General features: G+C 51.2%; 10 protein-coding genes across 10 annotated transcripts; 6 read left to right on the top strand and 4 right to left on the bottom strand.

Annotated features, from left to right (window-relative positions):
* Nucleotides 1-110: 110 nt before the first annotated feature.
* J4E82_004763 (uncharacterized protein) lies at nt 111-3,141 on the bottom strand (the record flags this gene model as incomplete). The annotated part of the gene is made up of 3 exons (XM_051731038.1): nt 111-2,421; nt 2,504-2,645; nt 2,706-3,141. 3 exons carry the CDS (start codon nt 3,139-3,141, stop codon nt 111-113), a joined length of 2,889 nt encoding a protein of 962 aa, XP_051589245.1.
* Nucleotides 3,142-3,921: 780 nt separating this feature from the next.
* Nucleotides 3,922-5,343, bottom strand: J4E82_004762 (uncharacterized protein; the record flags this gene model as incomplete). The annotated part of the gene is made up of 1 exon (XM_051731037.1): nt 3,922-5,343. The coding sequence occupies one exon, from the start codon at nt 5,341-5,343 to the stop codon at nt 3,922-3,924; it is 1,422 nt and encodes a 473-aa protein (XP_051589244.1).
* A 1,253-nt stretch (nt 5,344-6,596) lies between these two features.
* On the top strand, nt 6,597-7,910 carry J4E82_004761 (uncharacterized protein; the record flags this gene model as incomplete). The annotated part of the gene is made up of 5 exons (XM_051731036.1): nt 6,597-6,854; nt 6,908-7,083; nt 7,138-7,291; nt 7,356-7,424; nt 7,485-7,910. 5 exons carry the CDS (start codon nt 6,597-6,599, stop codon nt 7,908-7,910), a joined length of 1,083 nt encoding a protein of 360 aa, XP_051589243.1.
* Nucleotides 7,911-8,262: 352 nt separating this feature from the next.
* J4E82_004760 (uncharacterized protein) lies at nt 8,263-9,744 on the top strand (the record flags this gene model as incomplete). The annotated part of the gene is made up of 1 exon (XM_051731035.1): nt 8,263-9,744. The coding sequence occupies one exon, from the start codon at nt 8,263-8,265 to the stop codon at nt 9,742-9,744; it is 1,482 nt and encodes a 493-aa protein (XP_051589242.1).
* Nucleotides 9,745-10,267: 523 nt separating this feature from the next.
* J4E82_004759 (uncharacterized protein) lies at nt 10,268-11,848 on the top strand (the record flags this gene model as incomplete). Its single annotated transcript, XM_051731034.1, has 1 exon — nt 10,268-11,848. The coding sequence occupies one exon, from the start codon at nt 10,268-10,270 to the stop codon at nt 11,846-11,848; it is 1,581 nt and encodes a 526-aa protein (XP_051589241.1).
* A 3,043-nt stretch (nt 11,849-14,891) lies between these two features.
* J4E82_004758 (uncharacterized protein) lies at nt 14,892-17,075 on the top strand (the record flags this gene model as incomplete). The annotated part of the gene is made up of 2 exons (XM_051731033.1): nt 14,892-15,246; nt 15,301-17,075. 2 exons carry the CDS (start codon nt 14,892-14,894, stop codon nt 17,073-17,075), a joined length of 2,130 nt encoding a protein of 709 aa, XP_051589240.1.
* Nucleotides 17,076-18,174: 1,099 nt separating this feature from the next.
* On the top strand, nt 18,175-19,778 carry J4E82_004757 (uncharacterized protein; the record flags this gene model as incomplete). Its single annotated transcript, XM_051731032.1, has 3 exons — nt 18,175-18,402; nt 18,465-19,301; nt 19,380-19,778. The coding sequence occupies 3 exons, from the start codon at nt 18,175-18,177 to the stop codon at nt 19,776-19,778; spliced, it is 1,464 nt and encodes a 487-aa protein (XP_051589239.1).
* Nucleotides 19,779-19,893: 115 nt separating this feature from the next.
* On the bottom strand, nt 19,894-20,388 carry J4E82_004756 (uncharacterized protein; the record flags this gene model as incomplete). Its single annotated transcript, XM_051731031.1, has 2 exons — nt 19,894-20,148; nt 20,197-20,388. 2 exons carry the CDS (start codon nt 20,386-20,388, stop codon nt 19,894-19,896), a joined length of 447 nt encoding a protein of 148 aa, XP_051589238.1.
* A 540-nt stretch (nt 20,389-20,928) lies between these two features.
* J4E82_004755 (uncharacterized protein) lies at nt 20,929-22,451 on the top strand (the record flags this gene model as incomplete). The annotated part of the gene is made up of 2 exons (XM_051731030.1): nt 20,929-20,963; nt 21,038-22,451. The coding sequence occupies 2 exons, from the start codon at nt 20,929-20,931 to the stop codon at nt 22,449-22,451; spliced, it is 1,449 nt and encodes a 482-aa protein (XP_051589237.1).
* A 246-nt stretch (nt 22,452-22,697) lies between these two features.
* J4E82_004754 (uncharacterized protein) lies at nt 22,698-24,424 on the bottom strand (the record flags this gene model as incomplete). The annotated part of the gene is made up of 3 exons (XM_051731029.1): nt 22,698-23,935; nt 24,001-24,282; nt 24,421-24,424. The coding sequence occupies 3 exons, from the start codon at nt 24,422-24,424 to the stop codon at nt 22,698-22,700; spliced, it is 1,524 nt and encodes a 507-aa protein (XP_051589236.1).
* Between the last annotated feature and the right edge of the window lie 404 nt (nt 24,425-24,828).

Raw genomic sequence — 24,828 nt, 5'->3', positions numbered from 1 at the left:
CAACAAGCACAATGAGAGTCAGGATATACAAATATTCAGGTTGTGAGAATTCTGCGCGGAGAAACCGCCGAAGCGCTTAATAGCCCAAAGGAGATGCTGGTTTTAATCAGCTACACTAACATGGTCCTCTTCGCACGATTGAAATCTTCCAAAAACTCTTTCGTGTCAGGATGGTCTGCGCCACAACGCTTCTCGGTACCAATGTAAGCCCGCTCATATAATTGTAGAGCCTCTCCATATCGCTCTTGCTTGGAAAGGGTATCTGCGAGCGTATGAACACCAATCAAGGTATCACAGTCATCAGCTCCCAGCAGTCTTTCACTCTCCAAAACGAGGCGACGGCAGACAGCTTCCGCTTGATCGAGATGGCCTTGTTGGACAAGCGTCTCAGCGAGACTATTCATTGTCAGCAAGGCTTCTTGTCGCGCCTTCTCATCGAGGTCGGTATATATGTCGATGACGCTACGATATTGCGCCACTGCCTCGTCCAGCTTGCGTTGCTTGATGAGCGATTCGCATAGAAAGTTCACACTCTTAATTGTCTCCGAGTGGTCCAGTCCAGATGTTCTCGTCCTGTACTCTACAACCTGACGATGTATGTTCTCGGCTTCGGCGGCTTTGCCTTGCATGTTGAGCAAGGCGCCCAAAGCACGTAAGCCCTGGTATGTATCATTGGTCTCTTCGCCATAAGCTTCTTTCTGTATAGCGTGCACTCGTCGATGGATCGCTGTAGCCTGCTCGAAACGCTCGTTGTTCATGTATGTGAGCGCAAGTCCGGCCATGAGCGACTGCGTCTCGATACTGCGAGGTCCATAAACTCTTTCGTATCCCTCAATCGTGCGCATGTGTATGGCCTCGCCTTCTTCGTACTTTCCCTGCTTGTTCAATCGTGCTCCCAGCTGATTTGCACTGTCTAGTGTATCCAAGTGGTCGGAGCCCAGCAAAGTCAGTCTGCCTTCGTGTGCCCTTCGAAACATCTTCTCCGATTCGTTATGTCGATTGAGAACGCTGATCGCTAGACCGAGTTGGTGGTAACTGCGAAGGGTATCTTCACAATGAGGACCTTGAACCTCTTCCAGTGCTGCCAGTGCCGTGCGACCCAGATCCTCCGCTGAGCTATAATCCCCTATCACATATGCAAATCGTGATATCATTTGGATAAGGGGTGCCCACGTCAGAAGCAAGACTCTATCCTCTGGCCGGTAGCTGGCGGCCTGCTGAGCGTGCGGGAAGAGGTACTGGCAAACCTGCCAATTGTCGTGTTCTGGCTTCGGAAAGCAATCTCGAATGATGGAGACATATCTTTGCATCCAGGCCTTCAGCTCTCGGTTGATCTCCAACCACCTCTTAGTAGTGTATTGCACTAGCCTGTGCATACTGAAATGACATCCGTCGATGTTCGTTCTGATAAGCGCAAAGTTTGTAAGCACTCTCCAATCCTCGTCGAAACAAGCAGACGTGGTGGTTTTACTACCAGTTGCCTTCTGCTGAGCCACACGCTGGCGTCGCCTTAGGTATAATCGCCGCCGTCTGATTCGCTTCCACCAATTCAGGCGGGGCTGAAGTGGGGTTGCTGAGGCGGTTACTTCCTCGCCATATTGACCGGTGAGAAGCGTTTCCGGAATGCCCTGTCGACCGAACAAACACATCAGCGACAGAAGTCTTGCAGCCGAAGGATGCGTTTGGCGCACATACTGAAAGGATAGGTGCCAAGTCTTGACAATCGAGTTAGTCCTTCTAGTATCTCGACTTGTTTCGTGCGCACTTGTTTCTAAGAGCTGCACTGTTTCTTCACTCGGTGCCTGAATTCTCTCAGTGGCCTTCGAAAGTGTGAGGCGTGGATAGTTCATGCTGATGTTTGTCGCAATTTGAGATATTGCTAATGGCATGAAGTCGACTGACTTGACAAGCTCAGCAGCTTCAGCTTCGGTATAGATAACCTTGCTGCTGAGCTTCTTCTTCAAGAGAGCAATCGCTTCAGACTCATTCATCTCATCGACATCAATGTGGTATGCGCAGTTTCCGGTGATCATCTGCGCAGCCTCGATATTCCTTGATGTGACGAGAATAGACCCTTTTGTCGAAGTAGTGATAAAGTTTCGAATCTGCGGCATGGATGAATCATCGTCAATGCTATTACTGGATGTGACTCTTGGGGCAGGCGCAGTCAGAACGTCAACAGAGTCGACATTATCCAGGATCAGGGTCCATGGACCGTTAGAGTCGTCTTTGAGCCAATCATGTACCATAGTAAAGATGTCTGCCGCTTTCTCGTCCCAGCCTCGAAGACCGACTGCCTTCGCTATCTTCCGGAAGTCCTGAGCGACAGTGGCTGGCGTATCGAATGTCACCCAAAACACCCAAGTATCCGGTGCGGCTTTTCTTACGCGATAGCTGTATTCGATAGCTATGCGTGACTTGCTAAACCAGCTATCAGCGGGAGTCATACATAAAATCATGATTGGCAGTATCATCCGTTGCCAGCGTCAGTTCGAGCACGTACCCAGCGCCGCCAATACCTATCAAAGCTGACCTTGACCCGGCTTGACATCGCGTCGTAACGTCACACATGACGTCTCGCTCCACGAAGTCCGCCTCTCGCTCAAATGGACAAGTGCTTGTTGGTTGTAGTGAGGATTTCTCATCTGAAAACAAGACATTAGCCTACGTCCTTGGAATAGTGTTGAAGAATGGAATATACGTACTACTCGAATGGAGTGCCACGCTCGATAGGCCATAGTTCATGGCTTCCATGTATCTCCGAATGACTTTATCTAGCTCGCTCACATCGCTGTCGTATTTAACGCTTTTGATGGACTTCCAGCTACGTGTAGCTCCTTTATCACCAGGTTTAAACAAAACCTTGTCAATTATCGTCTCCAACTTCTTGATCTGATTGAAGCACTCTTCGATCGCGGGCTTTAATGCTCTCCTTGCATCATCTGTCATATCCTCAACTTTCGCATTCGTATCTCGAAGCTTAAGAACAAAGATAGGTAGTCGGGTGCTGACATGTTTGAAAGCAGTGGGCAGACTGTCCTCTTTCTTGCGATATTCATTGAGACGCTCAGCAACCCTAACGCTGATATCGATAACCTGAAGAATGCTAGCAGCGACACTAAGGGCTGCAAGTTCCGCCATGGCATTGCAGGAGGACGGGAAGACTAGTTGAAGACAAAGAAATCGTAGGCAAGGGGCAGGCAGTAAGACGATATCATCGAGGGGCGAAAAGACTGGGTTTCTGCAGGATGAAGGCGCAGCAAGGCTGCGACAACTTGTGATGCATCGACATGGGGTGGCGGCAACAGTAATTCGCTGATTGCGCGTACGACGGAAGCGCGAAGGATGCCGTGCGACGCGCCATGAGGCAGCCGCTGCGATGGAGACCGACTACGCACCCAAGAAACGATCCAAACGCTCAGAGTGGACTGACAATAGTCCGGAAAGGACAAAATCAAGAATCGCGAACTGGCAAGGTGATGCGCGTAGCCAGTGGGCGACTGACGACAGGGGAAAGCGAGCTCCGAATGAGCAGGCCTCAACAAACTGTGGTACGCTTTGGTTATCCTCGTAACTGTGCGTGTGACCTATGCCGAGTGAGAAGCTTTTGGTGACTTCATCACAGCGTCCATCTACTCGACCATGTGCTGTCGTGTTTTGGGAAGAAGTGTGAGGCAGGTGCGGCTTCCCAGCCTTCCTGGACGAGCTACCGGCGCTAACCCAAAACACGACGGAAGCGAGCATCCAAAGGTAGGGAACAACGTCTTCGAAAAATATCATCAGAATAGTAACGTTATTATCAGGCTTTCATTCCTGTCGTCTGTTACCTGACCCGACGCCGAACTACAGGTACTAGCTATGTATCGTCCCAATTATGCTATACGAGCTGGATATCTGAAGAAGAAAAATGAAGAAAAGTGACTACAACTCCCTCGATTTACCGACGCCTTCGTATCGGAAGCCCAATGCCTCCAGAGGCACAGGGTCGACGACATTACGCCCGTCGAACACGTACATGGGACGTCGCATCACTTGCGAGATGCGCTTCCATGATATCTCTTTGCGCATTGCATCCATGTCGCCACTACGTACCGAGTCTCCACGGGCATGTGCAGAACTGCTCTTGTTGCTAAATTCGTCCCACTCCGTCAGTATGACCACGGCGTCGGCGTCAGTACACGCGTCATAGGTCGAAGAGCAGACGGCGAGCCTGCCTTTGATGCTTTGCGGGTGTGGGTTACTGCTCTCGATATCGTGCCGTATTTGCGATTCCTTGACCTGGGGATCGTAGATTCTGACATTCGCGCCCTCTGCGAGAAGGTTGTTGACAACTGTGATGGCTGCTGATTCACGAGTATCCCCTGTGTCTTTCTTGTACGCGAAGCCGAGGATCGCAAGTGTCTTATTCGAGAGCGAGTTGTACAAGCATCGCACAATACGGCGGGTAAATCGGTCCTTTTGGTACTCATTGATGTCGACTACCGATCGCCAGTAGGCAGCGACTTCGAACAAGTTCAGCGACTCCGCGATATATGCTAAGGATAAGATGTCTTTGCGAAAGCAAGAGCCACCGAACCCAACCGATGCTTTGAGCATTCTAGACCCAATGCGCTTGTCTAGTCCGACGGCGTAGGATACCTCATCGATATCTGCACCTACTGCTTCGCACATGGCACCCAACGCGTTGACACTGCTGATCCGTTGAGCAAGCAGAGCGTTTGCAGCTAACTTTGCCAACTCAGAGCTGAATAGGTTTATCGTGATGATACGCTCCGTGCTGACCCAAGCAGAGTAGATCTGGGCGAGGGCTCGTGCAGCCGCCAGTCCTTGAGGAGTCTTCAGAGACCCGATCAGTACGCGGTCGGGATTCGAAAGATTTTGAATGGCGGTTCCTTCCGCTAGAAATTCGGGGTTCGACAATATCTCAAATTCTACTCCAGGTTTGCTCGTTGCTCTCAGAACGTCTCGAAGTGTGTCTGCTGCTCGGCAAGGTACAGTGCTCTTCTCTACAATAATCTTATTGTCCGTCGCTACAGCTCCAATCTTTCGAACAGCAGACTCCAAATACGACAGTTCGCTCGCATGTCCTGCACCTTGGCCCAATGTCTTGGTTGGGGTGTTTACACTCAACAAGATGAGTTCAGCTTCGGCAATGCCGCGGTCGACATCTGTGGAGAAGAAGAGATTTGGTGCCCTCTTGTTTGGAATACCGTCGCGTGATGGTTTGACCATCTCCATGAGGCCAGGTTCGTATATGGGGAGTTCGTCTGATTGCCATGCAGCAATACGCTTGCTGTCGTAATCGACTACTGTTACCTGGATGTTGGGATTCGCGTTCGCCATGACTGCCGAAGTCGGCCCTCCCACGTATCCTGCACCAACGCAACATATCTTAGTTATGCGGCCAAATAGTTTGGACTCGTTGCTGGAGCGGTATGAGGGTGCCGGAATAGGCGCATCTTGCCGCGTGTGGGTAGACATGAAAGGTATAAGATAGTTGAGAAAGAATGTGAAGGGGGGTTCAACTAGTCTGCTCAGTTGGATAATGATGAAGTAGTCGCTATGGAAGCCAGAAGGATACCTATAGGTACACAAGGCTATCGAGATCTCGAATGAGATATCCGTAAGCCGCGGACAAGCACCAAGCGACCACCCGCACTCATACTCGCCTGGACGGCTATCGGCATCTTCTACCACCTAGGTTTTATTTACAAAGTACCAATCTGCACCTACTGTGCCGAGCATGGGCCTTGACGTATTGGACCGTTTGGAAGCGTTTGGTCAGGAGTTGAGCACTAGCGCCTCGGAAGTGCCGGGGTCGCCACGGCTTCCTAGGTATTGACGGGGTGCCTGCCAAGCAAGCCTTAGCAACGTCGGTCGTAAAGTCAGTGATGTAATCCTTAGCGTGGAAACCCCACAATACTCGGCGAGGCTCAACTTTGCTGCTGGATTGAGCAAAGTGCGGCTATGCGTTCATGCGTTCGATTAGTCTTGTTGCAAAATTTCTAGATCCACGCCGAGTTGTTCAGTTTTTCCCTCTGGTCCGAGGACATCGCAGAGGATTGAAGTACTACACAACACTAACAAAAATAGACCATGTTCAAGGAGCTAATATCGGAATTCGGCAACAGATAATCACAGCAAGGTGAGGCAGTGTGCCTAAGATGATGGCTGAGCTAGGCTCTATGGTGCAGCTAATTGCAAGCATTGTATCGGTGAGCCAACACATAGAGGCAGTCATCACACCTTATTCGTTCACGCTGGAGATACAGTACCTAAATCCGGTCATCCCCGTCTTACGCTACGAGGATTCATCGCGTGACATGGCATACATCATGCCTTGCGGGGCGTGAATAGACACGCATGTAAAGAGGCTAAGACGTTAGCGAACCGCAGCAGTCTCCGAAATTGACGATGAGAAGCTAAGTAGCTTTGTCGGTCATAGCCGCAGTGGCGCTATAGTCTCTTCCTACCACCCCTTGTCGGCCCAGATATCGGTTCAGCCAACTCAAATTGGACGAGTCTTTGACTGTACGCAGCCCCATTGCCAGCGCGCACACGACTCTCCCCTCTCAATCAACAAAGACAACAGCAACATGGAAAAAATTGAGATGACTCAGCCCGAGCCGATCCCAAAGCAATCAACCAGCGAGGACGAAGAGTATCCTGCTGAACACCTCTTCAAAGAGAACGAACCATTGCTAGATCTCGAGAGTCAACATGAGGAGAAGCAGGAGCTTGCTCATCGAGCAACCGAACCGGCCGTCAGCCGGACGAAGACTTTCGTGTTTCTGGCAACTTATTTCATAATGAATCTGAGTCTTACCTTCTACAATAAAGCAGTCATGGGTTCGGTATGTAGCACGTATCAGATTGGGTGTGAACATCGAGCTAATAGAACATACAGTTCCCATTCCCATGGATTCTGACAGCAGTACACACCGGGAGTGCTGCTCTTGGAAGTTTGGTTTTCTTGATGTTTGGATATTTCCAGTTGACGCGACTGACAACGCGCGAGCACCTGGTACATTTCATGTTCTCGCTGCTGTTCACGCTGAACATCGCAATGTCTAACCTGTCGCTGTAAGCAATCGTGCCCTCTCCAATCTTGAGTCAGTCACTAATGAGGACTTACAGGGCTATGGTTTCAGTTCCTTTCCATCAAATCATGCGGGCAACCTGTCCACTTTTTACGATCCTGATCTATCGCCTCGTTTTCTCTAGAAGATATGCTGTCATAACATATCTGTCTATTGTCCCTGTAATGCTGGGTGTCGGTCTAGCGACCTTCGTAAGTAACGCCCCTGCACGAAATACATGCGAGACACAAGCTGACTTCGTATACCAATCTTTAGGGCGACTACTACTTCACCGCCCTGGGTTTCACTCTAACTCTTATCGGTGTGGTCCTCGCAGCCATAAAGGTAAGCAGAATCCGAAGGATCATGTACATTATTCACGAAGGATTCTGACAATTAAAATAGACGGTCGTTACCAACCGTTTGATGACAGGGCGCCTGCGACTACCCGCACTGGAGCTGCTCCTCCGCATGGGTCCCTTGGCTGCTGTGCAATCTCTGCTCTATTCCGTACTCATTGGCGAGTTCTCGGAATTCCTTGATTTCGTAAAAGCTGGGCATCTGACAGCGGAGAGGATTCTGACAGTCTCGGGTAACGGCCTGCTTGCGTTTGGCCTTAATGTCGCGTCTTTCGAGACGAACAAGCTGGCAGGCGCGCTGACATTGACTATCTGCGCGAACTTGAAGCAATGTCTAACCATTGTATTGGGAGCTTTCTTGTGGGACGTGCCTGTCAGTCCCATGAATGGAGCCGGCATACTCCTAGCTCTTGCAGGCGGAGCGTGGTACAGTAGCATAGAGCTTAGGGCAAAGGCGAGAGCCAGTGGATGAACGAATGACTTGTCGCGTCAGGCTTTTGTTAGTGTGGCACGCTAGTCATGGATATGAATGAGCACGTCCAACCGATCGCTTGGGGCGCCAAGCGAAGCGCCAACGTTCCGTTCTTCCCGTTTTCCCAGCGGAATCTGCCTCGCTCCATCAACCTCTTTAGGGATTATGCAATTCATGCAAAACCATAGTAGAATACCATACATGACGCCACAACATGCCTTGCCACGGGATCACACGGCATGCACCGCAAGGCGTGCGTTGCTTGGCTGTGAGCAGACTAAAATTAGCACTAACTTACCATTGATCATATCATAGTCAACTCTAGAGAGTTGTGGCTCAACACACCTGCGCCATGCCTCGTCCCAGGACTCTCGCTGCTGGAATCGTGGCTTTTGCGACCCTAATATTTCTCTGGACTGCGCTACATCTTGGGTCACTCGACGCCATACGTGGAGCCACGGCACAAGATGCGCTCACGAGCAGTCTTAAAGAGTCACGTCTTCACCTACTCATAGTGGCTACCAGCAGCGGCCTCGATTTATGCCGCCTCCTTCTCTCCGCCTCCATTCTCTCGTACCCAACCCCTGTTTTGATCGACTGGGCCGGAGAGGGTGCATTCAATGCTGCAGAAACCCACCTTGCGAAGATCGCAGGTCCTCTTCGCTACCTCGAAAACCTAACAACCATTCAGGATAACGACATAGTCCTTCTCCTGGACGGTTTCGACATCACCTTTCAACTCAGTCCGGACGTTTTGTTAAAACGGTACTTCGAGGAAACGGCTACTGCAAACGAGCGTTTGATTGCCAAGTATGGCAAGAGCCATATGCGGAAACACAACATGCACAACAGCATCCTCTTTGGTCCGGACAAAACATGCTTCCCTGAAGATATACAGCGTTTAGCATGCTGGGTTGTACCGCAGTCGCCCCTCCAACCCGATGCATTTGGCCCTTATACCGACGGTTGGGGCGATATGCTACACGCAAGACCACGCTGGTTAAACTCTGGCACCATCATCGGACCCGCGGCAGAAATGCGAGATATGTTTCGTGCGACTCAAGAGAAGATCCATAAGACGTATGATCCTGAGTACGTGTTGCGCAACTCTGACCAGAAGTATTTTGCGGATGTATGGGGCGACCAGGAATATTCGCGTATATTATCGCATGAGGATGTGCCTTATGGGATACCTCAAGAGGTCCAAGAAGCTGGTCTACCGGTGCTTGAGGAGGGTCAGAAGACTGAATATCATATCGGTCTAGATTACCGATCAAGCTTATTCCAGACAGCGGCTGGATACAGGAATTATATAGCGTGGATGACGACAAACCGGTCTTCGTTTCCATCAACATCAACGTCCGTGGAACCGTACCGCATAGATCTACAAGAAGACGTGTTACAATCCAAGAAGCCTTTTGCTGCCATTTCTGACGACGCAGCATTACAAAAGACTTCTTGGCGTAATGTGTCTCTCGGCTTCAACACTGTCACTGGGCAGGCTTTTCCACTGCTGCACTTCACAGGCGACAAGTCCTTCCGAGACACTTGGTGGCCTCGCATGTGGTATTTTGAAGAGGCTGAACGCCTTCAGCGTGCATCAGCTCAGATACACGATCCGCAGATCGGATCAGACCTTATCGATGGGGTTTCATGGACAAAGAACATACCATACGATGAGACAGAACGCAAGATTGAAGAGAAATCTGGAGCTTGGAGTGATCAGGGAGAAGCGCTCTCATGGGAAGCCCTTTGCGGATCTCACGAGCGTGCTTTGTACAGTGCAGAGTCGGGACCTGAAGATGTCTCGTTTGCGGAGATAATATACCATTGAATTTTCAAGCGACGAGCGTTCTATTAACTACATCTCAATATCATCATAGACACCTTACACGAAATCGTTGAGTTCCAAGATTACGCCACATGTTATCTTTGGCAAATATACGTCTAGTCTCATTTTCCACACCTCCGCGTATCAGCGCTTTTCACTAGAAATCCTGCGCTTACTATGATATGTAATCGACCGAATAGGTGTCAAATGCCGTGGAAACACTAGTGACCTGTCTCGGCAGACTTGTTCCGATGCCTGCAACCACACTTCGGTACCCACACCCTGCACGTCCATCCGCCATTTCCCGGAGTGGAATCGACAATACACTAGCGAACATCGCTACCAACGCCACACGGCTATGGGATCCGATTAGTCCCAATGTAAGATTGTATACTAGCAAAGCGGACTGATATCACACACGGCTCATCGCCGGCATGTGCCATACGCTTGCTCAGGTTCAAGTGCTTTGCCAGCTCACATAGTGCAAACGTCGCACTCCAGCCGTGTGACTGCATCTGCATAATCGATGCGTGGGTACAAGCAAGTCTCGAGCGAGTACCTGGACGCCGCAGTCGGACGACTACCGACTCTGAGTCGACGGCGCCGGGTACTCGTCGCAGCGACATTCATACTCCTTGTCATTTTACTCTTTGCTGTCAACGGTGACCGTCACCTTGTTCCAAATTCTATACCCTCATCCCTCTCCTCTCCATTTTCTGGCAAGAAAGATACACCGAAGAAGTCCGCGATCCTTCACCTTCTCATTCCTGCGGATCACAAAGATGTCAATCTTTGCAAAACGATGCTAAGCGCCGCAGTGGCTGGATATCCAACTCCAACACTGATCAACTGGGGCGCCAAATTCGACGATAAAACGCTTGTGGCTGGAGGTTCACATTTAGCCAAGATTAGTGGTGTACTCGAGTATCTGCGTACACTTGGACCGGAGCGCGACGACGACCTGTTATTACTTGTGGATGGATATGATATCTGGTTTCAACTGCGTCCCAGCGCGCTGGTATCGCGCTTCCACGCCATCAACAACGAGGCGAACACGCGGATACAGCAGACTATGGGTTCGAAAGCAGCCGCTGCAGAAGGGATAACCCAAGACATTATCTTTTCTGCGCAGAAGCGGTGCTGGCCATGGAAGCCAGAAGACCCACCTTGCTACGCTGTGCCGCAGTCTTCGCTGCCAAACGACATCTACGGCCCCGAAACGGATACGGATATTGGATTTGAGAAGAACCCATACGTCAAGTTCCGGCAACGCTATCTCAACTCTGGCGATGCGATGGGTCGCGTAGGGGCGATGAAGGCCCTCTTCGAGCGGGCGATGGAAAAGGCAGAAAAGGACCGGAACTTCGGTAGTGATCAAAAGATCTTCAGTGAGATCTTCGGAGACCAGGAGTTTCAGCGAGAGGTCATGAGACAGCGGCATCGGAATGTTTTCCAGAAGATGGGAGATTGGTTAACTGGTAGGAACAGTATCCTCAACCCACAGTCTGAGCGACACTTGCGCGATCACAAAGGAGGAAAACCCGATGAGTTCGGTATAGGGTTGGATTATGCTAGTCTGCTTGGCCACCCAACGGTGTTTGCAGAGGAGGACTCAGCATGGGTGACATATGATGACCCCAAGTCCATCGCGCAAGCCTCCGCCGAGCTCAAAATTGCGCCAGTACGCGTACACGACCTCGCCCAAGACGTCACAGACTCGCAGCCACCATTTCGCCCAGCAGTCGTTGCTCCCGGTTCCAGCTTCTCTGAAGATAGAACCTGGCGTGATGTCCCTCTCTATACCAACATGTGGACGAGCGTTGTTCCTGGTCTCATTCACCACAATGCTCATCGAGACGGACTGAAGTCGCTGCGCGTCTCGGTCTGGGATCGCATGTGGTACTTCAACCATTCTAGAAAGTTATTCGAGTCGAACGCTGCCGGGCCGGTTGGTCCCGTCGCTGTCGTGCACGATGATGATGGGAAGGAGCAGGCGTGGTGGAGTCCAATTGCAGAGAAGGGCGGAGCGAAGTCGGACAAGGGTGAATGGCTACCATGGGATGAGTTGTGTCAGGAGTTTGAAGGCGAGGTATTCAGGGATAGTTAGATGTTTAGCTCATTATTTGATGCGTTTCAATGGAAGCCAAAGACAGTCCAAGTGTCTATCGTTGGTCTATGTGCATGTGTTATTGAAGCTTTGTAAAGCAGAAATACATAAGGTTAGAGTGACCGTAGAAGAGACACAACGCCAAATAAGCGAACCGTGGCTTCGAAGATCTTGGAGACCTCATGGAGATGGGACAAGCAGACTTGGATCAACTCTCAGATCTAGACTACCATGATCCCAGCACCCACAACACGAAGTACGACCGTTTTCGACCTAGAGAATGGGAATTCATATGAACCAATCGGTAACACCATCCCAGTAGGTGGGGTCATCATCATCGTCCATCGTCGAGCCTGGACTGGCGCCACTTCTAGTGTGTTCCAATTTCATCGCCTCTTGCACAGTGGGCCATTCTATCGCACTCGTATCTACTCCGTCGTATGTCCATTGGTTGTCGTTGGTACATGCAGTAGAAGTCTCCGCCTAGTAAGACCCGCAGTAAGACTCGTCGTTTTCTTCATCGCTCTCGTCATCGCTGCTAGACGCCATGTCGAAGCTGCATTGTGCAGGGTTTGAAAGCTCGACCCATGTATCTTGGCTGGAAACTGGACTAATCATATCGTACTCAGCAGCGTCTGAATCTGAGATACTCTCTCCAATGTCAGTTTCCAGGTGGCAGACGGTACTGAGAATCGGACGGCGATAATTCTGTTTGATTGGATCCAAGTCTACAGGGCGGGGTTCGTGTAGTGGTGACATGCGCTGCTGAGACTCTCCACAATCGTAGGGATCAGACAAGGTAACAGTGTCCAATGAAGATATATCCGCTGTTACGACATTTGGTACCTGTGCACCTGAAGCGAAATCGGCATTCCACGCACGCTTTGTCTTCAGCCTATCGTAAAACTCTGTAACTGGTGAACGAGAACAGTCTTCTGGTGGTATAGAGGCGGATGAGTCGATAAGAGCGGCTGCATTGTTGTCTGTGAGAATTGGGGCCTCAGTCACAGATTGCTGGGATGCGGGAATGCTACCATGCCCGATCAGGTGCCCATCGGCGAAGAACTTCGATTTTTTCTTAGGTTGCAAAGGGAAGCTATTGCATTCGGGAGGCGTATCAGGGTCAGCTGCCAATAAAGGGCGTTGCCAACGGCCATGGAAATGTGAGTTGACGATTTTGCGTACATCATCAAGGTAAGGCTGTTCTCGTCTCAAGCTGCAATCAGAAATCGAACCATGGCTCTCATTGTTTGCTATGCGATGTTCGGCGGACAGAATAGTTTGCGCTAATTGTATTGGGGATGTTGTAGACGCATTGGGTGGCATGTTGCATCTTGTAGGAAAGTCGAAGAGCATTGGACGAGACGTCTTCGAAACCTGTGTCAACGGCGTTGGAAACGCTGGTTTCTCCTGCTGGATATCTGAGTCGAATGTGGATCTGATAGGCACTGTTTCGAGAATTTTCGACGCGGGTGCAGAACATGCTGCGCTTGTTACTGCGTCCTGTGTACGAGAGGAGGACATGGATGGAACTAAGAATTTTGGACAACGCAAGTCTTTCTGAACGCAACTTGCTCCCAGAAACCTGGATTTGGATGGATACCGTCCTGAAGGGTCTGGGCAGGCAAGAAACGCGGAAAGTGGGAAACATCGTGGATTCTTTCGTTCAGCCTTTGGGACACTAGAACGGGGTTGACATTGCGGCATTTTGATCTGACATGGCTGCGACTCGTCGGGCAGCTTGTGTTCCTCCGATATCATCGCTGTCCGCGCAGGGTTGGTCGCAGCGGCCATGGAGTTCGGCAGGAACTGTGGGGCCCAGAGAGGCCTGTCGACATCAAAGGAGGTAGCTTTGGTAGTTGCGGTACTTGGAATATGGGGAGGAGTTTCTGGCATCCCTGGTTGGGACGGCTTGTCATCATGAAGACGTAACGCAGCGAGCCTCTTACACAACACGCTAATGCTGTTGTGATCGCGCCCTGCAGTGTCCTTCTTAGACGTTTCTTTGCTTCTATGTCGTTTTCCACCCCGCTTGCCTCGCCGCTTTGCGCTTCTACTCGAGGTGGGTACGAGATCGAAATCCTATCTCGTCTCGGTGGTCAACTGGTTCAGCTCTGCCAAAATGCTAAATCTGTTTGCTGTGATGACTTAGTGACTTGATAGCATCCACATGGGAGCCAACGAACGAGTAGGGGTGAATTCATGCTGATGAGGACAAGTCGTCAAGCAGTACTTGGCAGAGGTGGCTCCCATATCACGTTCTCGACAATCGGGGCAGCGATAGTCCTTGAGAGGACGCGCAGGCTTGGAGAGCGGCATGGAGGTCTTGTCATGGTAGGATGGTTGAGCTTGTCCTAGGATCATGCTAGAGGTGTAACGAAAGGCAATGTGGACTAGGAAATATAGAGCAAATGAGAACGAGGTGACGGGATGGTGGACTTAGTATCTCGGTGTTATGACGTGTGATAGTAGGAGAATGGAGTATGCGGAAGACAGTCTAGTGTTGATGGCATGTGACGGAAGGTTGTTTCTTTATGGAAGGAAACGCTGGCTGTGCAACCATATCTCTAGTTATGCCTTCCAGCGTAGCACGAAGAAGTCGCGTTCTCTCTTGGCAAGGAAGGCACGACCAGTGCAAGCTGAGGTATGGATGCCGATGAGGTTAGCGTGGAGTCTTTCACCCTGACTGGAAGTTGACACAACATGAGACCACATAAGACAAACGCGTAAAGTGACACATCGTAGACAAAGAAAAGTTGTCGCCTCGCCGTGTCTCAGTGAGGGCTGGTGGGAGATGACAAATGGAGCTTAAGCTAGGGCCATGACCTCAGAGTGCTTGAGCTAAAATTGGTGGGGAAGCCATCTCTCCATCTCTGCCTGGACTTCTTTGCTGTCGACTAACCCCACCTCGCAAATACCCTCGCCGCACACATCTCCCGTCCCAGGGCGCTCCAGGATAATTGGCAAGAACCACGAAGCTGCAATTACCTGGAGCCGCTTCCGCATCCGCTGTCGCACTTAGACTACCACCTTCCTAGCAAACATGGCCGACACCGCCGCACGCCCAGGCTTCGCGCAGAAGCAGCACCGTCGCCCAGGATCGCGCATCGTGCCTGCCATCCCATACCGTCTGTCCAAGTCTCAGCCATCTGCCAGACCCATTACCCCAGAAGGCTCCCACAAAGGCGCCGCCGCTCAGCTATCTGAGCCGCAGCCGGAGCCGCAAAGAGTGCCGGAGAAGCAGATCGAAGAGCACGCGGAACAGAAGCATGCAGAGCCTGTGCAAGCCCCTCTCACACCCGAGTCGGACGTTTCTGGTGTCGACAAGGGAGAGCTGCCAGCAGATGGCTTGGCTAGCCCATCGCAGAACGGGCACAAAGCGCCATCAGACGCTCAGGGTAGGTTTCCGCTGTGGGCTGCCTCTAACGCCCAACATGCACTAAGTTCTGAAGATGCAGGAAACCAAGTCAACGGACATACCAATGGATATGCCGACGAGAAGCCTCCCCCGCCGACGGAGCCCAGCGCCGAAACGAAGCCAGCCGTCAACGGGGTGCACCGCAAGTTGACCATACCCTCTCACCTTCCCCCACCGTTCTATCCCTCGAACAAGACCGATACGCCGCCGGCAGAGGGGAGTGACACTCCATCGCATCGACACCAGCTCAGTGCAGGCGCCCTCGTCTTCAGGAGCGCAAATGAGTCACCAGCACCTCCTGTGACATCTCAAGAGCCAGACCTGCATCCACACGAACAGCATGTGCTGCCCCGTCCTCCGCCTGGCTTTGGTCCCCAGCAATTTGCGCCCTTCTTTCCGGGTCATGCTCAGCATCCCTCTCAGGCAGGAGCGCCCTGGCACATGCCCCCAAACACAGTTGCGCCGCCTGATCCCACGTACGCAAACGGCTCTGATTTTCGCCCCTCCCAGTTTCCTAGTGGTCCGGACGGCTACTCGAACCCTTACAACGGCCATTTCTCGCCGGAACAGGCACCTTTCGTCGCAAATGGTACCCTCACCTCTCATTCGCAGTCACCGAGCAAGGCACAATTTGGCGAAACGGTACCGACTTCAGAGCATGGGGAGGAGCATCGTGCCTTGCCCTACCAGAACGGCACTGCGCCTCCTCCCGCTGAGCGCCTAGAGGAGTCGCCTTTTGAGCTTGCGGGTTATCTTTCTACGCAGTTTGGGAATCCAGAATTCGCCGACTTTGTCCTCCAAGTCCGATCTCCGGAATCGGTCCTGGTATCAGTGCCTGTGCACGGCATCATAGTGGTACGCAGTCCAGTCATAGCAGAAGCTATCCGTCGCAGTCCTGTCCCAAGTCATCGTAGTAGGGATGCGCGTCGGCTAGTCGATGTCGTCGCGCTGGACCCTTTCACCACTGGCGAATCTCTGGGAGAGGCTGTCAGAGTGCTGTATGGTGCCCCACTTCTTTCCGCCCAGACCTTCCTCTATGGCCTCGCACCTTACATGTACGAGAGTGACCAAGCAACTCCCTCCAATGACGCTCGCCGGCGCATGCAACAAATCCTGAGTTATATTGCGGCAGCAAGGACTTTCCAGATACCTAGCATGCAGGCACGTGGCATCGAGATTGCAAGGATGCTTCTCCGATGGGACACTGTGGAACAGGTCTTGCAATACATACTGCAAGCCAATTCTGGACCACGGTCAAGAGCCGAAGGACCTGATACGGACGACCCCTTCATCTCAACGCTACTGAACTACGCTCTCGAGTTCCTTGCCTTCACCTTTCCTATCGACTTCAAGCTGTACACCATAGCGCCTGAGTTCTCTGACGCACCACGTCTGCCTGCGGTCGTTGAGAATCGCCAGGCCGCGCATAATCCACGGCTAAGCAAGATTCGCTTCGGTGATGCACCGACAGAAGACGACCACCAGCCCAGCCATTCGACTGTCGTGTTGTCGACCATTCTTCTATCGCTACCGCTTCCGCTCGTAGAGCGCCTCTTCAATCATCGTGCGACAGCTAGCCAGATTGGGTGGACTGGTGCTAATAAGATCTTACGGGATGTCGTCAACGAGCGCGAAAATCGACGCCAGAAAGCTTCAAGAAGCCAGTTGAAGCCGACTCAAGATGGCACGATTCCTGCCGGGCTACTAAGCAATGTCTATCTTGAGGAGCGCGTGGAACAGGTCGAGCCGTCGCCGCTGCATCCTTCCGGTCATCGCTTGGCGACAAAACGGGTCGCTGGTGAGACCTGAGGGGCCGTCCGAACAAGTGGAGCCTCAACGACGTTAGTTCTTTCTCATGTCAAAATTCGATATCGGCACACATTTTCTGGCCGAAACATACAAATCGGGTAGGTTCTTTCCTTGGGTTGTATAGCATAGTGAGCGTTTATGGGCGTTCACGCAGGCGTTGTGAGCGAATCCTTCTACCATAACCTTTCCTTCGGTCACCAAAAGTATGAAACGACATGACGAAGCATATTCCCCAAGATTACGATAGCATGGCAGCTTGGCACTGTTTGTACATCATTACGGCATGTTTCCCTTTCTCTATGATGATGGCGTCTGGGGCAGATGCGTCGAATTAGGCGCTGCCTGGTATACAACTGTGAAAGTTGAGATCTGGAGGTTTAGATAGACCGCACAAAAAGCGGAAAAATAGTATTGATGGTATTAAACGAATCACGCAAATGAAGATGATAAAATGTCATGACTACGTAGGCACAGAAAAGTAAACCTTAGCGAACAGTCTCAAACAAAGCTTGCCTCGGCTGAATACACGGCTATTAGACGGAAATAACGCCCAGCACGTTTCGTGACGTGCTTGTCGCCGCACTCCGTTGTGTGTACTTCCCAAGGTTCGGCTAAAGCATCAGACTTTATTAATAACAGAAACCCCTAACGGAAGTCCGAACCCGCAAAGGTCATGGTCGCGCGGCAAGCACGTTTCGCTTGGTGTTGCTCGGTCTTAACTTCGAGCGAGCTGCTTATGGTGGAGAAGCTCAAGGGAGGAAAAGGGCGTGTGGTGCAGTCCGTGTTTGTATTCAGAATCGTCTAGCCGGACGCCTCAAGTCATACTATCCTAAGCTTGATATATGATCTGCCGGGCCCACTTGTTTCCTTCAGATCCCTTTCCGATCTCCTTTCCGTACGCGGTGCCGTCAGCTCTATAACATTCACATCGTTCTTTTCTTGCGCGTTTCTTGGCCGCAGTAAATCGGCTGAGCCGTTGTGATAACCATATTCTCGGGAATAAACTAATTCGACGCTTACTATCGACCCAACCAATCCGCCGTCGTGACACCGAGAAGGGTCAACAGCGCTGTCGATCACGACAGCTGCCGCTACGGAAATGGGGATAGAACACGCCAACGACCCATCGCTCGAGCGGCATACGCAAGCAGCAGCGGTATCAGATGCATCAACGACTTTTGATGAGAAACCTAGTCACCAGGCGTCTCTGGATTCACTGCACAGCGCGAACACCTCTGTGGCGAATCAGGGTCAAGAGAAGGGTCAACACGTGACTGAAGCTACGGATGAAGAACGCGCTGCAGGCTTAGGAACGACGCTGGAGCCTGTAAGTGATGTCCCCGTCTAGACTATATGAGACATATTCTGATTTCGTTCACCGGCTTTTAGGTTCGATCGGTGCATCCCAGCGTGAAGGATGTCTCCAAGATCCCAAATGGAGGCTTATGGGCGTGGTTACAGGTACTGGGTGGATTTTTTCTGTTATTCAATTCTTGGGGCATCATCAACACATTCGGATCGTATCAAGCCTACTATGAGACCAACCTACTTGCCGACTCGAGCCCTTCGTCTATATCGTGGATCGGTTCCATCCAGGCTTTCCTCCTTCTCTTGGTCGGCGCACTCACTGGCCCAATCTATGACGCAGGATATTTTCGCGAACTACTCATCGTGGGAAGTGTCATGTTGGTTCTGGGCCAAATGATGCTCAGCCTTTGTCATACGTACTGGCAAGTACTCCTCGCGCAGGCCTTCTGCATAGGTATCGGGACAGGCTGTTTGTTCATCCCCAGTGTGGCTATCCTCTCCACGTACTTCTCCACCAGGATCGGAACAGCTATTGGACTCGCCGCATCTGGATCGTCGTTTGGAGGTGTTATCTATCCCATCGTATTCCATAAGCTTCTTCCCCAGATTGGATTTGCATGGACGACGAGGGTTTTGGGCTTCATCATCCTCGCCACCATGATCATACCGAATGTATGCATGCGAGTCCGCGTCCTACCAGCAAAATCACGCTCGCTTCTCGATCTTCGCGCCTTCTTAATCCCAGCGTATAGTCTTCAAGTTGCTGGATTCTTTCTCGGGTTCATGGGACTGTATATGCCATTCTTCTACGCACAAGTCTACGCCATCCAGGAACATATTACCAACGAGAGTCTGGCCTTTTACCTCCTCGCTGTCATGAACAGTACGAGTGTTTTTGGTCGTATAGTACCCAACTTGGTATGCTTCTTATGCCCTACTCGTCTTCCTAATCATTGCATTTGATGATTACAGTTCGCTGACTTTTGTGTACAATAGTTCTCTGACAAAGTCGGTCCCTTCAACGTCGTAATTCCTTGCACTATCATATCGGGCCTCCTCTGTATATGCTTCATATCCGTCTCATCCACTGCCGGCATAATTGTCCTTATGGCATGTTACGGCTTCTTCTCCGGATCTTTCGTTTCGCTACCACCCACCATCATTGTTCACTTGAGCACCGACGCACGAGACAAGATCGGCACGAGACTAGGCCAAAGTTTTGGAGTCGTGGCTGTGGGCCTGCTTGTTGGAACGCCGATTGGAGGCGCAATCCAAGGCCATAGCGGTTTCGATAGTCTCTGGGTGTTTGGAGGGTGTTTACTGTTTGGAAGCGCTGTGCTGCTTGTCACCGCGCGGGTAGCGTTCAAAGGGTGGAAGCTTTTGGTCAAGGCGTGAGGCATATAAACGGGGAAGAATATATCATCAAAACAAAGTACACAATCTATACATTAAAAGAGATATACCCGATTGCAGATATTCGGCATAAAAAGGAAATCTATAAATAACCACATCATTGTGCTTCGCACCACGCTTTCAAGTCATTGTTGTAACCTTCCCATCCTCTCCTCGTCTTTTCTGGGAAGCCGAATTGTCGGGCTACCACGTTTTCGCCCATCAAGAAAGCTAGTGCGCCACTGAAGACTTCTTCTTGTGTGAACTTTGTACCACCTGGAACGGTGCTGCTGGGCTCGAAAACGAAAGAATGCGTGCCTGTAAACAGAAGCGGTATTGAGCCGGTCCATGCAAAGGAGGTGGGTGTGTTGTGCTGTAATTGTATCAGATGATGCTCAGCTAGAGTGTAGTGGGCACGTACTTCGATTGGTGCGTCCATCTTTTGACCAGATGAAAAGACGACACGTATCTTGTTCCCTGATTCGACCGGGCCGAGTGGGCTTAGGGACGTAAAGAAGCCTTTGTGATATTTGGAAAGGGATGCAAAGTCGAGGAACTTCGCGCGGACAGTTTCTGGTGGGGATGCAATGTCGATGCTTGCTGTGACCGTCATGGCTATGGAGTGGCAGCTGAGATGCAGTGGATATTGAGCAAGCCTGACGAGCACGATTTGGTGTTATGAAGGCGAAGTTGAGATTAAATGTGATGGGAGGAGACGATACACTGGACGATACTTATATATTGAGAAGCGTATCTACCTTCTCGTGCGTACATGTCTACAGTTAAAGTCGCCTGGTGAAAGAGCTCGCTATACCTTTTGCGGCTCAATACGCGGGCATGCACCTGCAGCCTTTTCGCACAGCTATGCTGGCATTACAGGTGTGCTCAAGAAATCCAGTGTTAGAGTCGCGATGGGAGAGACTAGGACCGGGCGTTACGTGCAGATGTGAGGGGCCTGTCACCTCGCCCAATGAGCCGCAAGTGGTTTAGCTCGACCCTGTATTAGGCTGACATGTGCTAGCTGCAGTCAGCCCATCTACTCCCCACCTTCCTTTTCAGCCATCTCGTTCAATGTACCGCATTCGTCCCAGCTATATGTGTCTCGTAGAAATCAGGTTCATGCCATGGTCAATGTAGCTGGTCGTTCGAAAGGATGCTCAACCTGCCGCAGACGCCGTGTCAAGTGCGGTAAGCGCCAGTCACCTGCACGTTAGATGTAAGGCTGACAACTTTGAAGACGAGACTCACCCTATCTGTCAAAGATGCGAAAAGGCTGGGTTCCAATGCGACGGACCGCAAACCACTGTTTTCATACAAGGCAAGATTGTCAAATCTAGAAGATCCCAGAAGCCAAAGGATAGTGTGGCCGGCCCGGATGCAACAACAACTTGGAGGAGGCAAGATGTGGAAGAGTCGGCATCTCTATCTCCTGACAACCAGATTGCCATTCCTCAAGTGAGGTTCAGATTCAACGAAAACGAGGTCTACATTTGCTATCTGCGCCGCCATCTTCTTCCCAATGGCCCGATCGATTTAGGGCTTCAGGAGCTCCAAGCCTCAGATATTGATACCAAGGATTCATCGATAGCGAAAGAGGGTGCCCCGTTGTTCATTCAGGCTGCGCTCAGCTTCGCAACCCTATTCTTTGGTTCGCGCTACCAGCAGAATGGAATTCTCACCCAGGGTTACACCATACATGGTGTAGCCCTCAAGCGACTGAATCAAGCTCTGAGTGAGCCTGAGCGTCGTATGTGCGACGATGTCATCGTTTCCGTCATCATTTTGGCGATGCTTGAGCTTTTCATGCCTACCGGCCCGAAGAACTGGCTCAAACACATGCTTGGCCTTGAACAGCTTCTGGCATTACGTGACCCAGGATCTCTGGTGTACGCGTCATTTAGAACGTTGGAACTATACAAAGGCGTGCGACACATGATATTGATTGCATCGCTGAGGAACAGATCACCTTCCATCTTTGCGCGACCAGAGTGGAAATCCGTATTGAGGACAGCGCTTTCGTTGGAAACTCCGGAAGAACAAGACTTACATGACGTGCTCGCAGATTGCTCGGTGTTAATGGCTGTCAGCGACGAGACCTTCAAAGCTCAGCGTGTATCTGGCTCCGAATTCCCGCGGCGACGACAAAAGATCCAGTGCAGAGCCGAGGAGTTACTCATATTCCTCGAGGCTTGGAAAGTTCGGTGGGATGGTAATGAGGAGAACATCTATATTGAAGAGTGTGTCGAGGCCATTACAGCTGGGACATCACCACGAACTATCTACAGGTTCATCAACGACTCAGCCGCGCGGATGCTGATGCTGTATAATACGGCTCTGCTCTACGTACTTAGGATCATGGCGACTTTAGAAACTACACAGCACAGTCCTCACCATGATCCAGACAACCTCTTACAAGGACACGCAGATACAAGCGTTCTAAAGGAGAGCTCTTTTTATCCCTCTATCCAGGCTGCAGGACTGGATATTGCCCGTTGCATTTCGGATTATCTACAGCATAAACGTGCACGTGGGGAAATGGACTTTGCTTCCCCTGTCGTTCAGTGGGCTGTGATCATTGCTGGAACGGCACTGGGGTCTGAGGACTTGAACTGGATGGTGGGACTCTTGAAGGGAGATGTCACGCTTGACGTCGCGAAGAGGGCATGGGAGATGTGAACGTGCCCACAGATCTCTCATCGTTGGTAAGCTAGGAGATCAAGAGCTGAGTGGCTGCGTCGCAACTGGTTGTGTAAGCCCTGACCAAAAGCAGTTCTCCTATATTTGGAAGACCACTTTTCGGTTGCAAGATTTGAATGGCTCAACAATACGCTATCGATTCTTCGTTATGTGTATATCCAGGAATCCTACTGGCAGCCTTACAGTTGCGCACCCGGAAACACTGCTGCTTCGGAAACCATCCTCCTATCTCCCGACGATCTTCTTCTCAAGATATCGCGCAGGTATATACACAAGCGCGGTTACAACGAATGTAAACTCATTCGCGACATCACCACCATCAGATCCAATAAGACCTCCCAGCGGTCCAACATACCAAGTTTCTACCATGCCCATAATCCACGCCACGATACCGATGACAAACGATGTGCCAGCAGCGATACCGAGCGGAAGACGACTGGGATCGTTCCACGCGTCCAGGTCGTAGTTGTCAAAGTTCATACGACGGAAGATGACATGTTCGCTGCATAGAATGACAAAGTACTGCGTAGTCCAGTAGCCGAGGAGACTAAGGAAGTTCTCAAGGTAGACGCTGAGTTGCTCGCGGCCGCCGATAGCGAGACCAAGGATGGCAGCGAAGCAAACCAGGATCCAGATGAAACGGGGTACGCGTGCGAAAGGGCGGGCAAATTGCTGGCAAGAGATGGCGGCACTGTAGATGGAAATGACGTTTACGTTGATACCGGAGAGGACCAGGAGGGTGAGAATCAGTTTGGCGAAACCGCGAGGGTAGAGCATGGTTTGGATGAGGAAACCCAGACCCTCATTGTCGTACGTTTCTTGCCACTCTGGTCGGTTGTGCATGCCGGAAGACACCACACAGCCTGCTAGCATACCGATAGAAGTGGGAATAGCGATGCCGAAGGTTGTCATGAGGAAGACTTTCCAGCGCGAGACGTTGACAGGGTAGTGGACATAGTAGTCGGAGGCCATGGTCTGCCACGATGCTGAGCTTCCGTAGACAATAGCAATCAAGCTCAGAACCTGTCCACTGAGGTCCGCTCCCTTCAGGTCGGTTTTGGTGCTGTTGTCCGCGTACTTGCCTGTCTCCGCGAAGAAGATGATGAAGATGATAAAGAAGATGAACCATGCATAGCGTTCGTATACCAGGATCGCTCGCAGACCGACGAACGAAATTATCGTGGCAACGACAGCGAGGATGACTATACCGACGATCAGGGAGATATGGCCATCCGCTACAGCCGTTAGTGCTAAACCACCTGTGATGCAAGCGACAGACGCCCAGCCAATCTGCACGATAGTGTTAAGAGCAGCAATGAGCTTGTTAGGCCACCATCCAAACGCATATCTTGACACTGAAATCTGCCTCAGTCCCGTCGGCGCACCAAAAGTGGCTGCGAATCCGGTGGCAGCGCCACCAAGGATAGACGCAAAGATGGTGATGACGATACTCTGGCGAAGCGCTATAGGCACACAAAACGAATCAGTCGACCAGTTCGCAAGAGCGAGGGAGGAGCAAAATCCTTACTCAACCCGAATTGAGGTCCCAGAAGGCCGGTGGCAAAACAAGACGTGTTCATGGTTCCAGATGCCCATAGGAAGAACATGTTGAGTTGGTGATGCCATGGTACGTGTCCCTTTTCCTCTGGCAGCTTGCGACTGATGGCTTCTGATTCAATTCCCAGCTTCGCGTCTAATCTGGCTTCGAAGCGGCGTAGCTTGGCCAGGAGCCCCGTTTCGCGGGTGACGGTCGCATCGCCGATCCTCCCGCTGTCAGTTGAGACGCTGGTTTCGTCCTGGGCCTTTTCCGCTGAAAACATCATGGAATGTACCGTGGTAACGAATACTCAGAAGAATGGTGGTACAAAAGTAGTAATCATGAAAGAGTGTGAACCGTCCAGGGTCCGCACCGAGCGAAACATTCTTGCTCTTTAGTACACTACCCCACCCATCGCGCACAATCGGCTCCGGCCACGTCATGAAAAGCCGTTTGACGCCGGTGGCAGGGCACGAGAAAAAAGAGTTGCCGTATGCCGCCTAGCTTGTGTGGCTTGCAAGAGCTAGTAGGTCCACTCTTATCTTTGACAAGCAATTCTGGGCAAAGCTTAGCTTTCCGGCAATCATCGACTATTCCCTCGGTAGAAATCCTGCGCGTGTGCCCTGCATGTGGTGGACAGCTTATCAGGACTCGGCCCCCGCAATTGTCCTAGCTGTTACATGGGCTGGTTAGCTTGGTGATATGGTGCCGTTCTCATGTCATGGGTGTAGAGTAGATGAGTATGTTGCAGCTTCCATGCAGGTACGCAGTACTTGGTATGAGGTGCAGAAATCTTGAAATGAGCTTACGCGATGGCTT

This window comes from Alternaria postmessia, assembly GCF_024291825.1.
Source record: "Alternaria postmessia strain BMP 2775 chromosome Unknown scaffold_23, whole genome shotgun sequence".
Taxonomy (NCBI): Eukaryota; Fungi; Ascomycota; class Dothideomycetes; order Pleosporales; family Pleosporaceae; genus Alternaria; species Alternaria postmessia.
The sequence above is the reverse complement of the archived record's forward strand: the minus strand, read 5'-3'. Positions and strand labels throughout refer to the sequence as shown.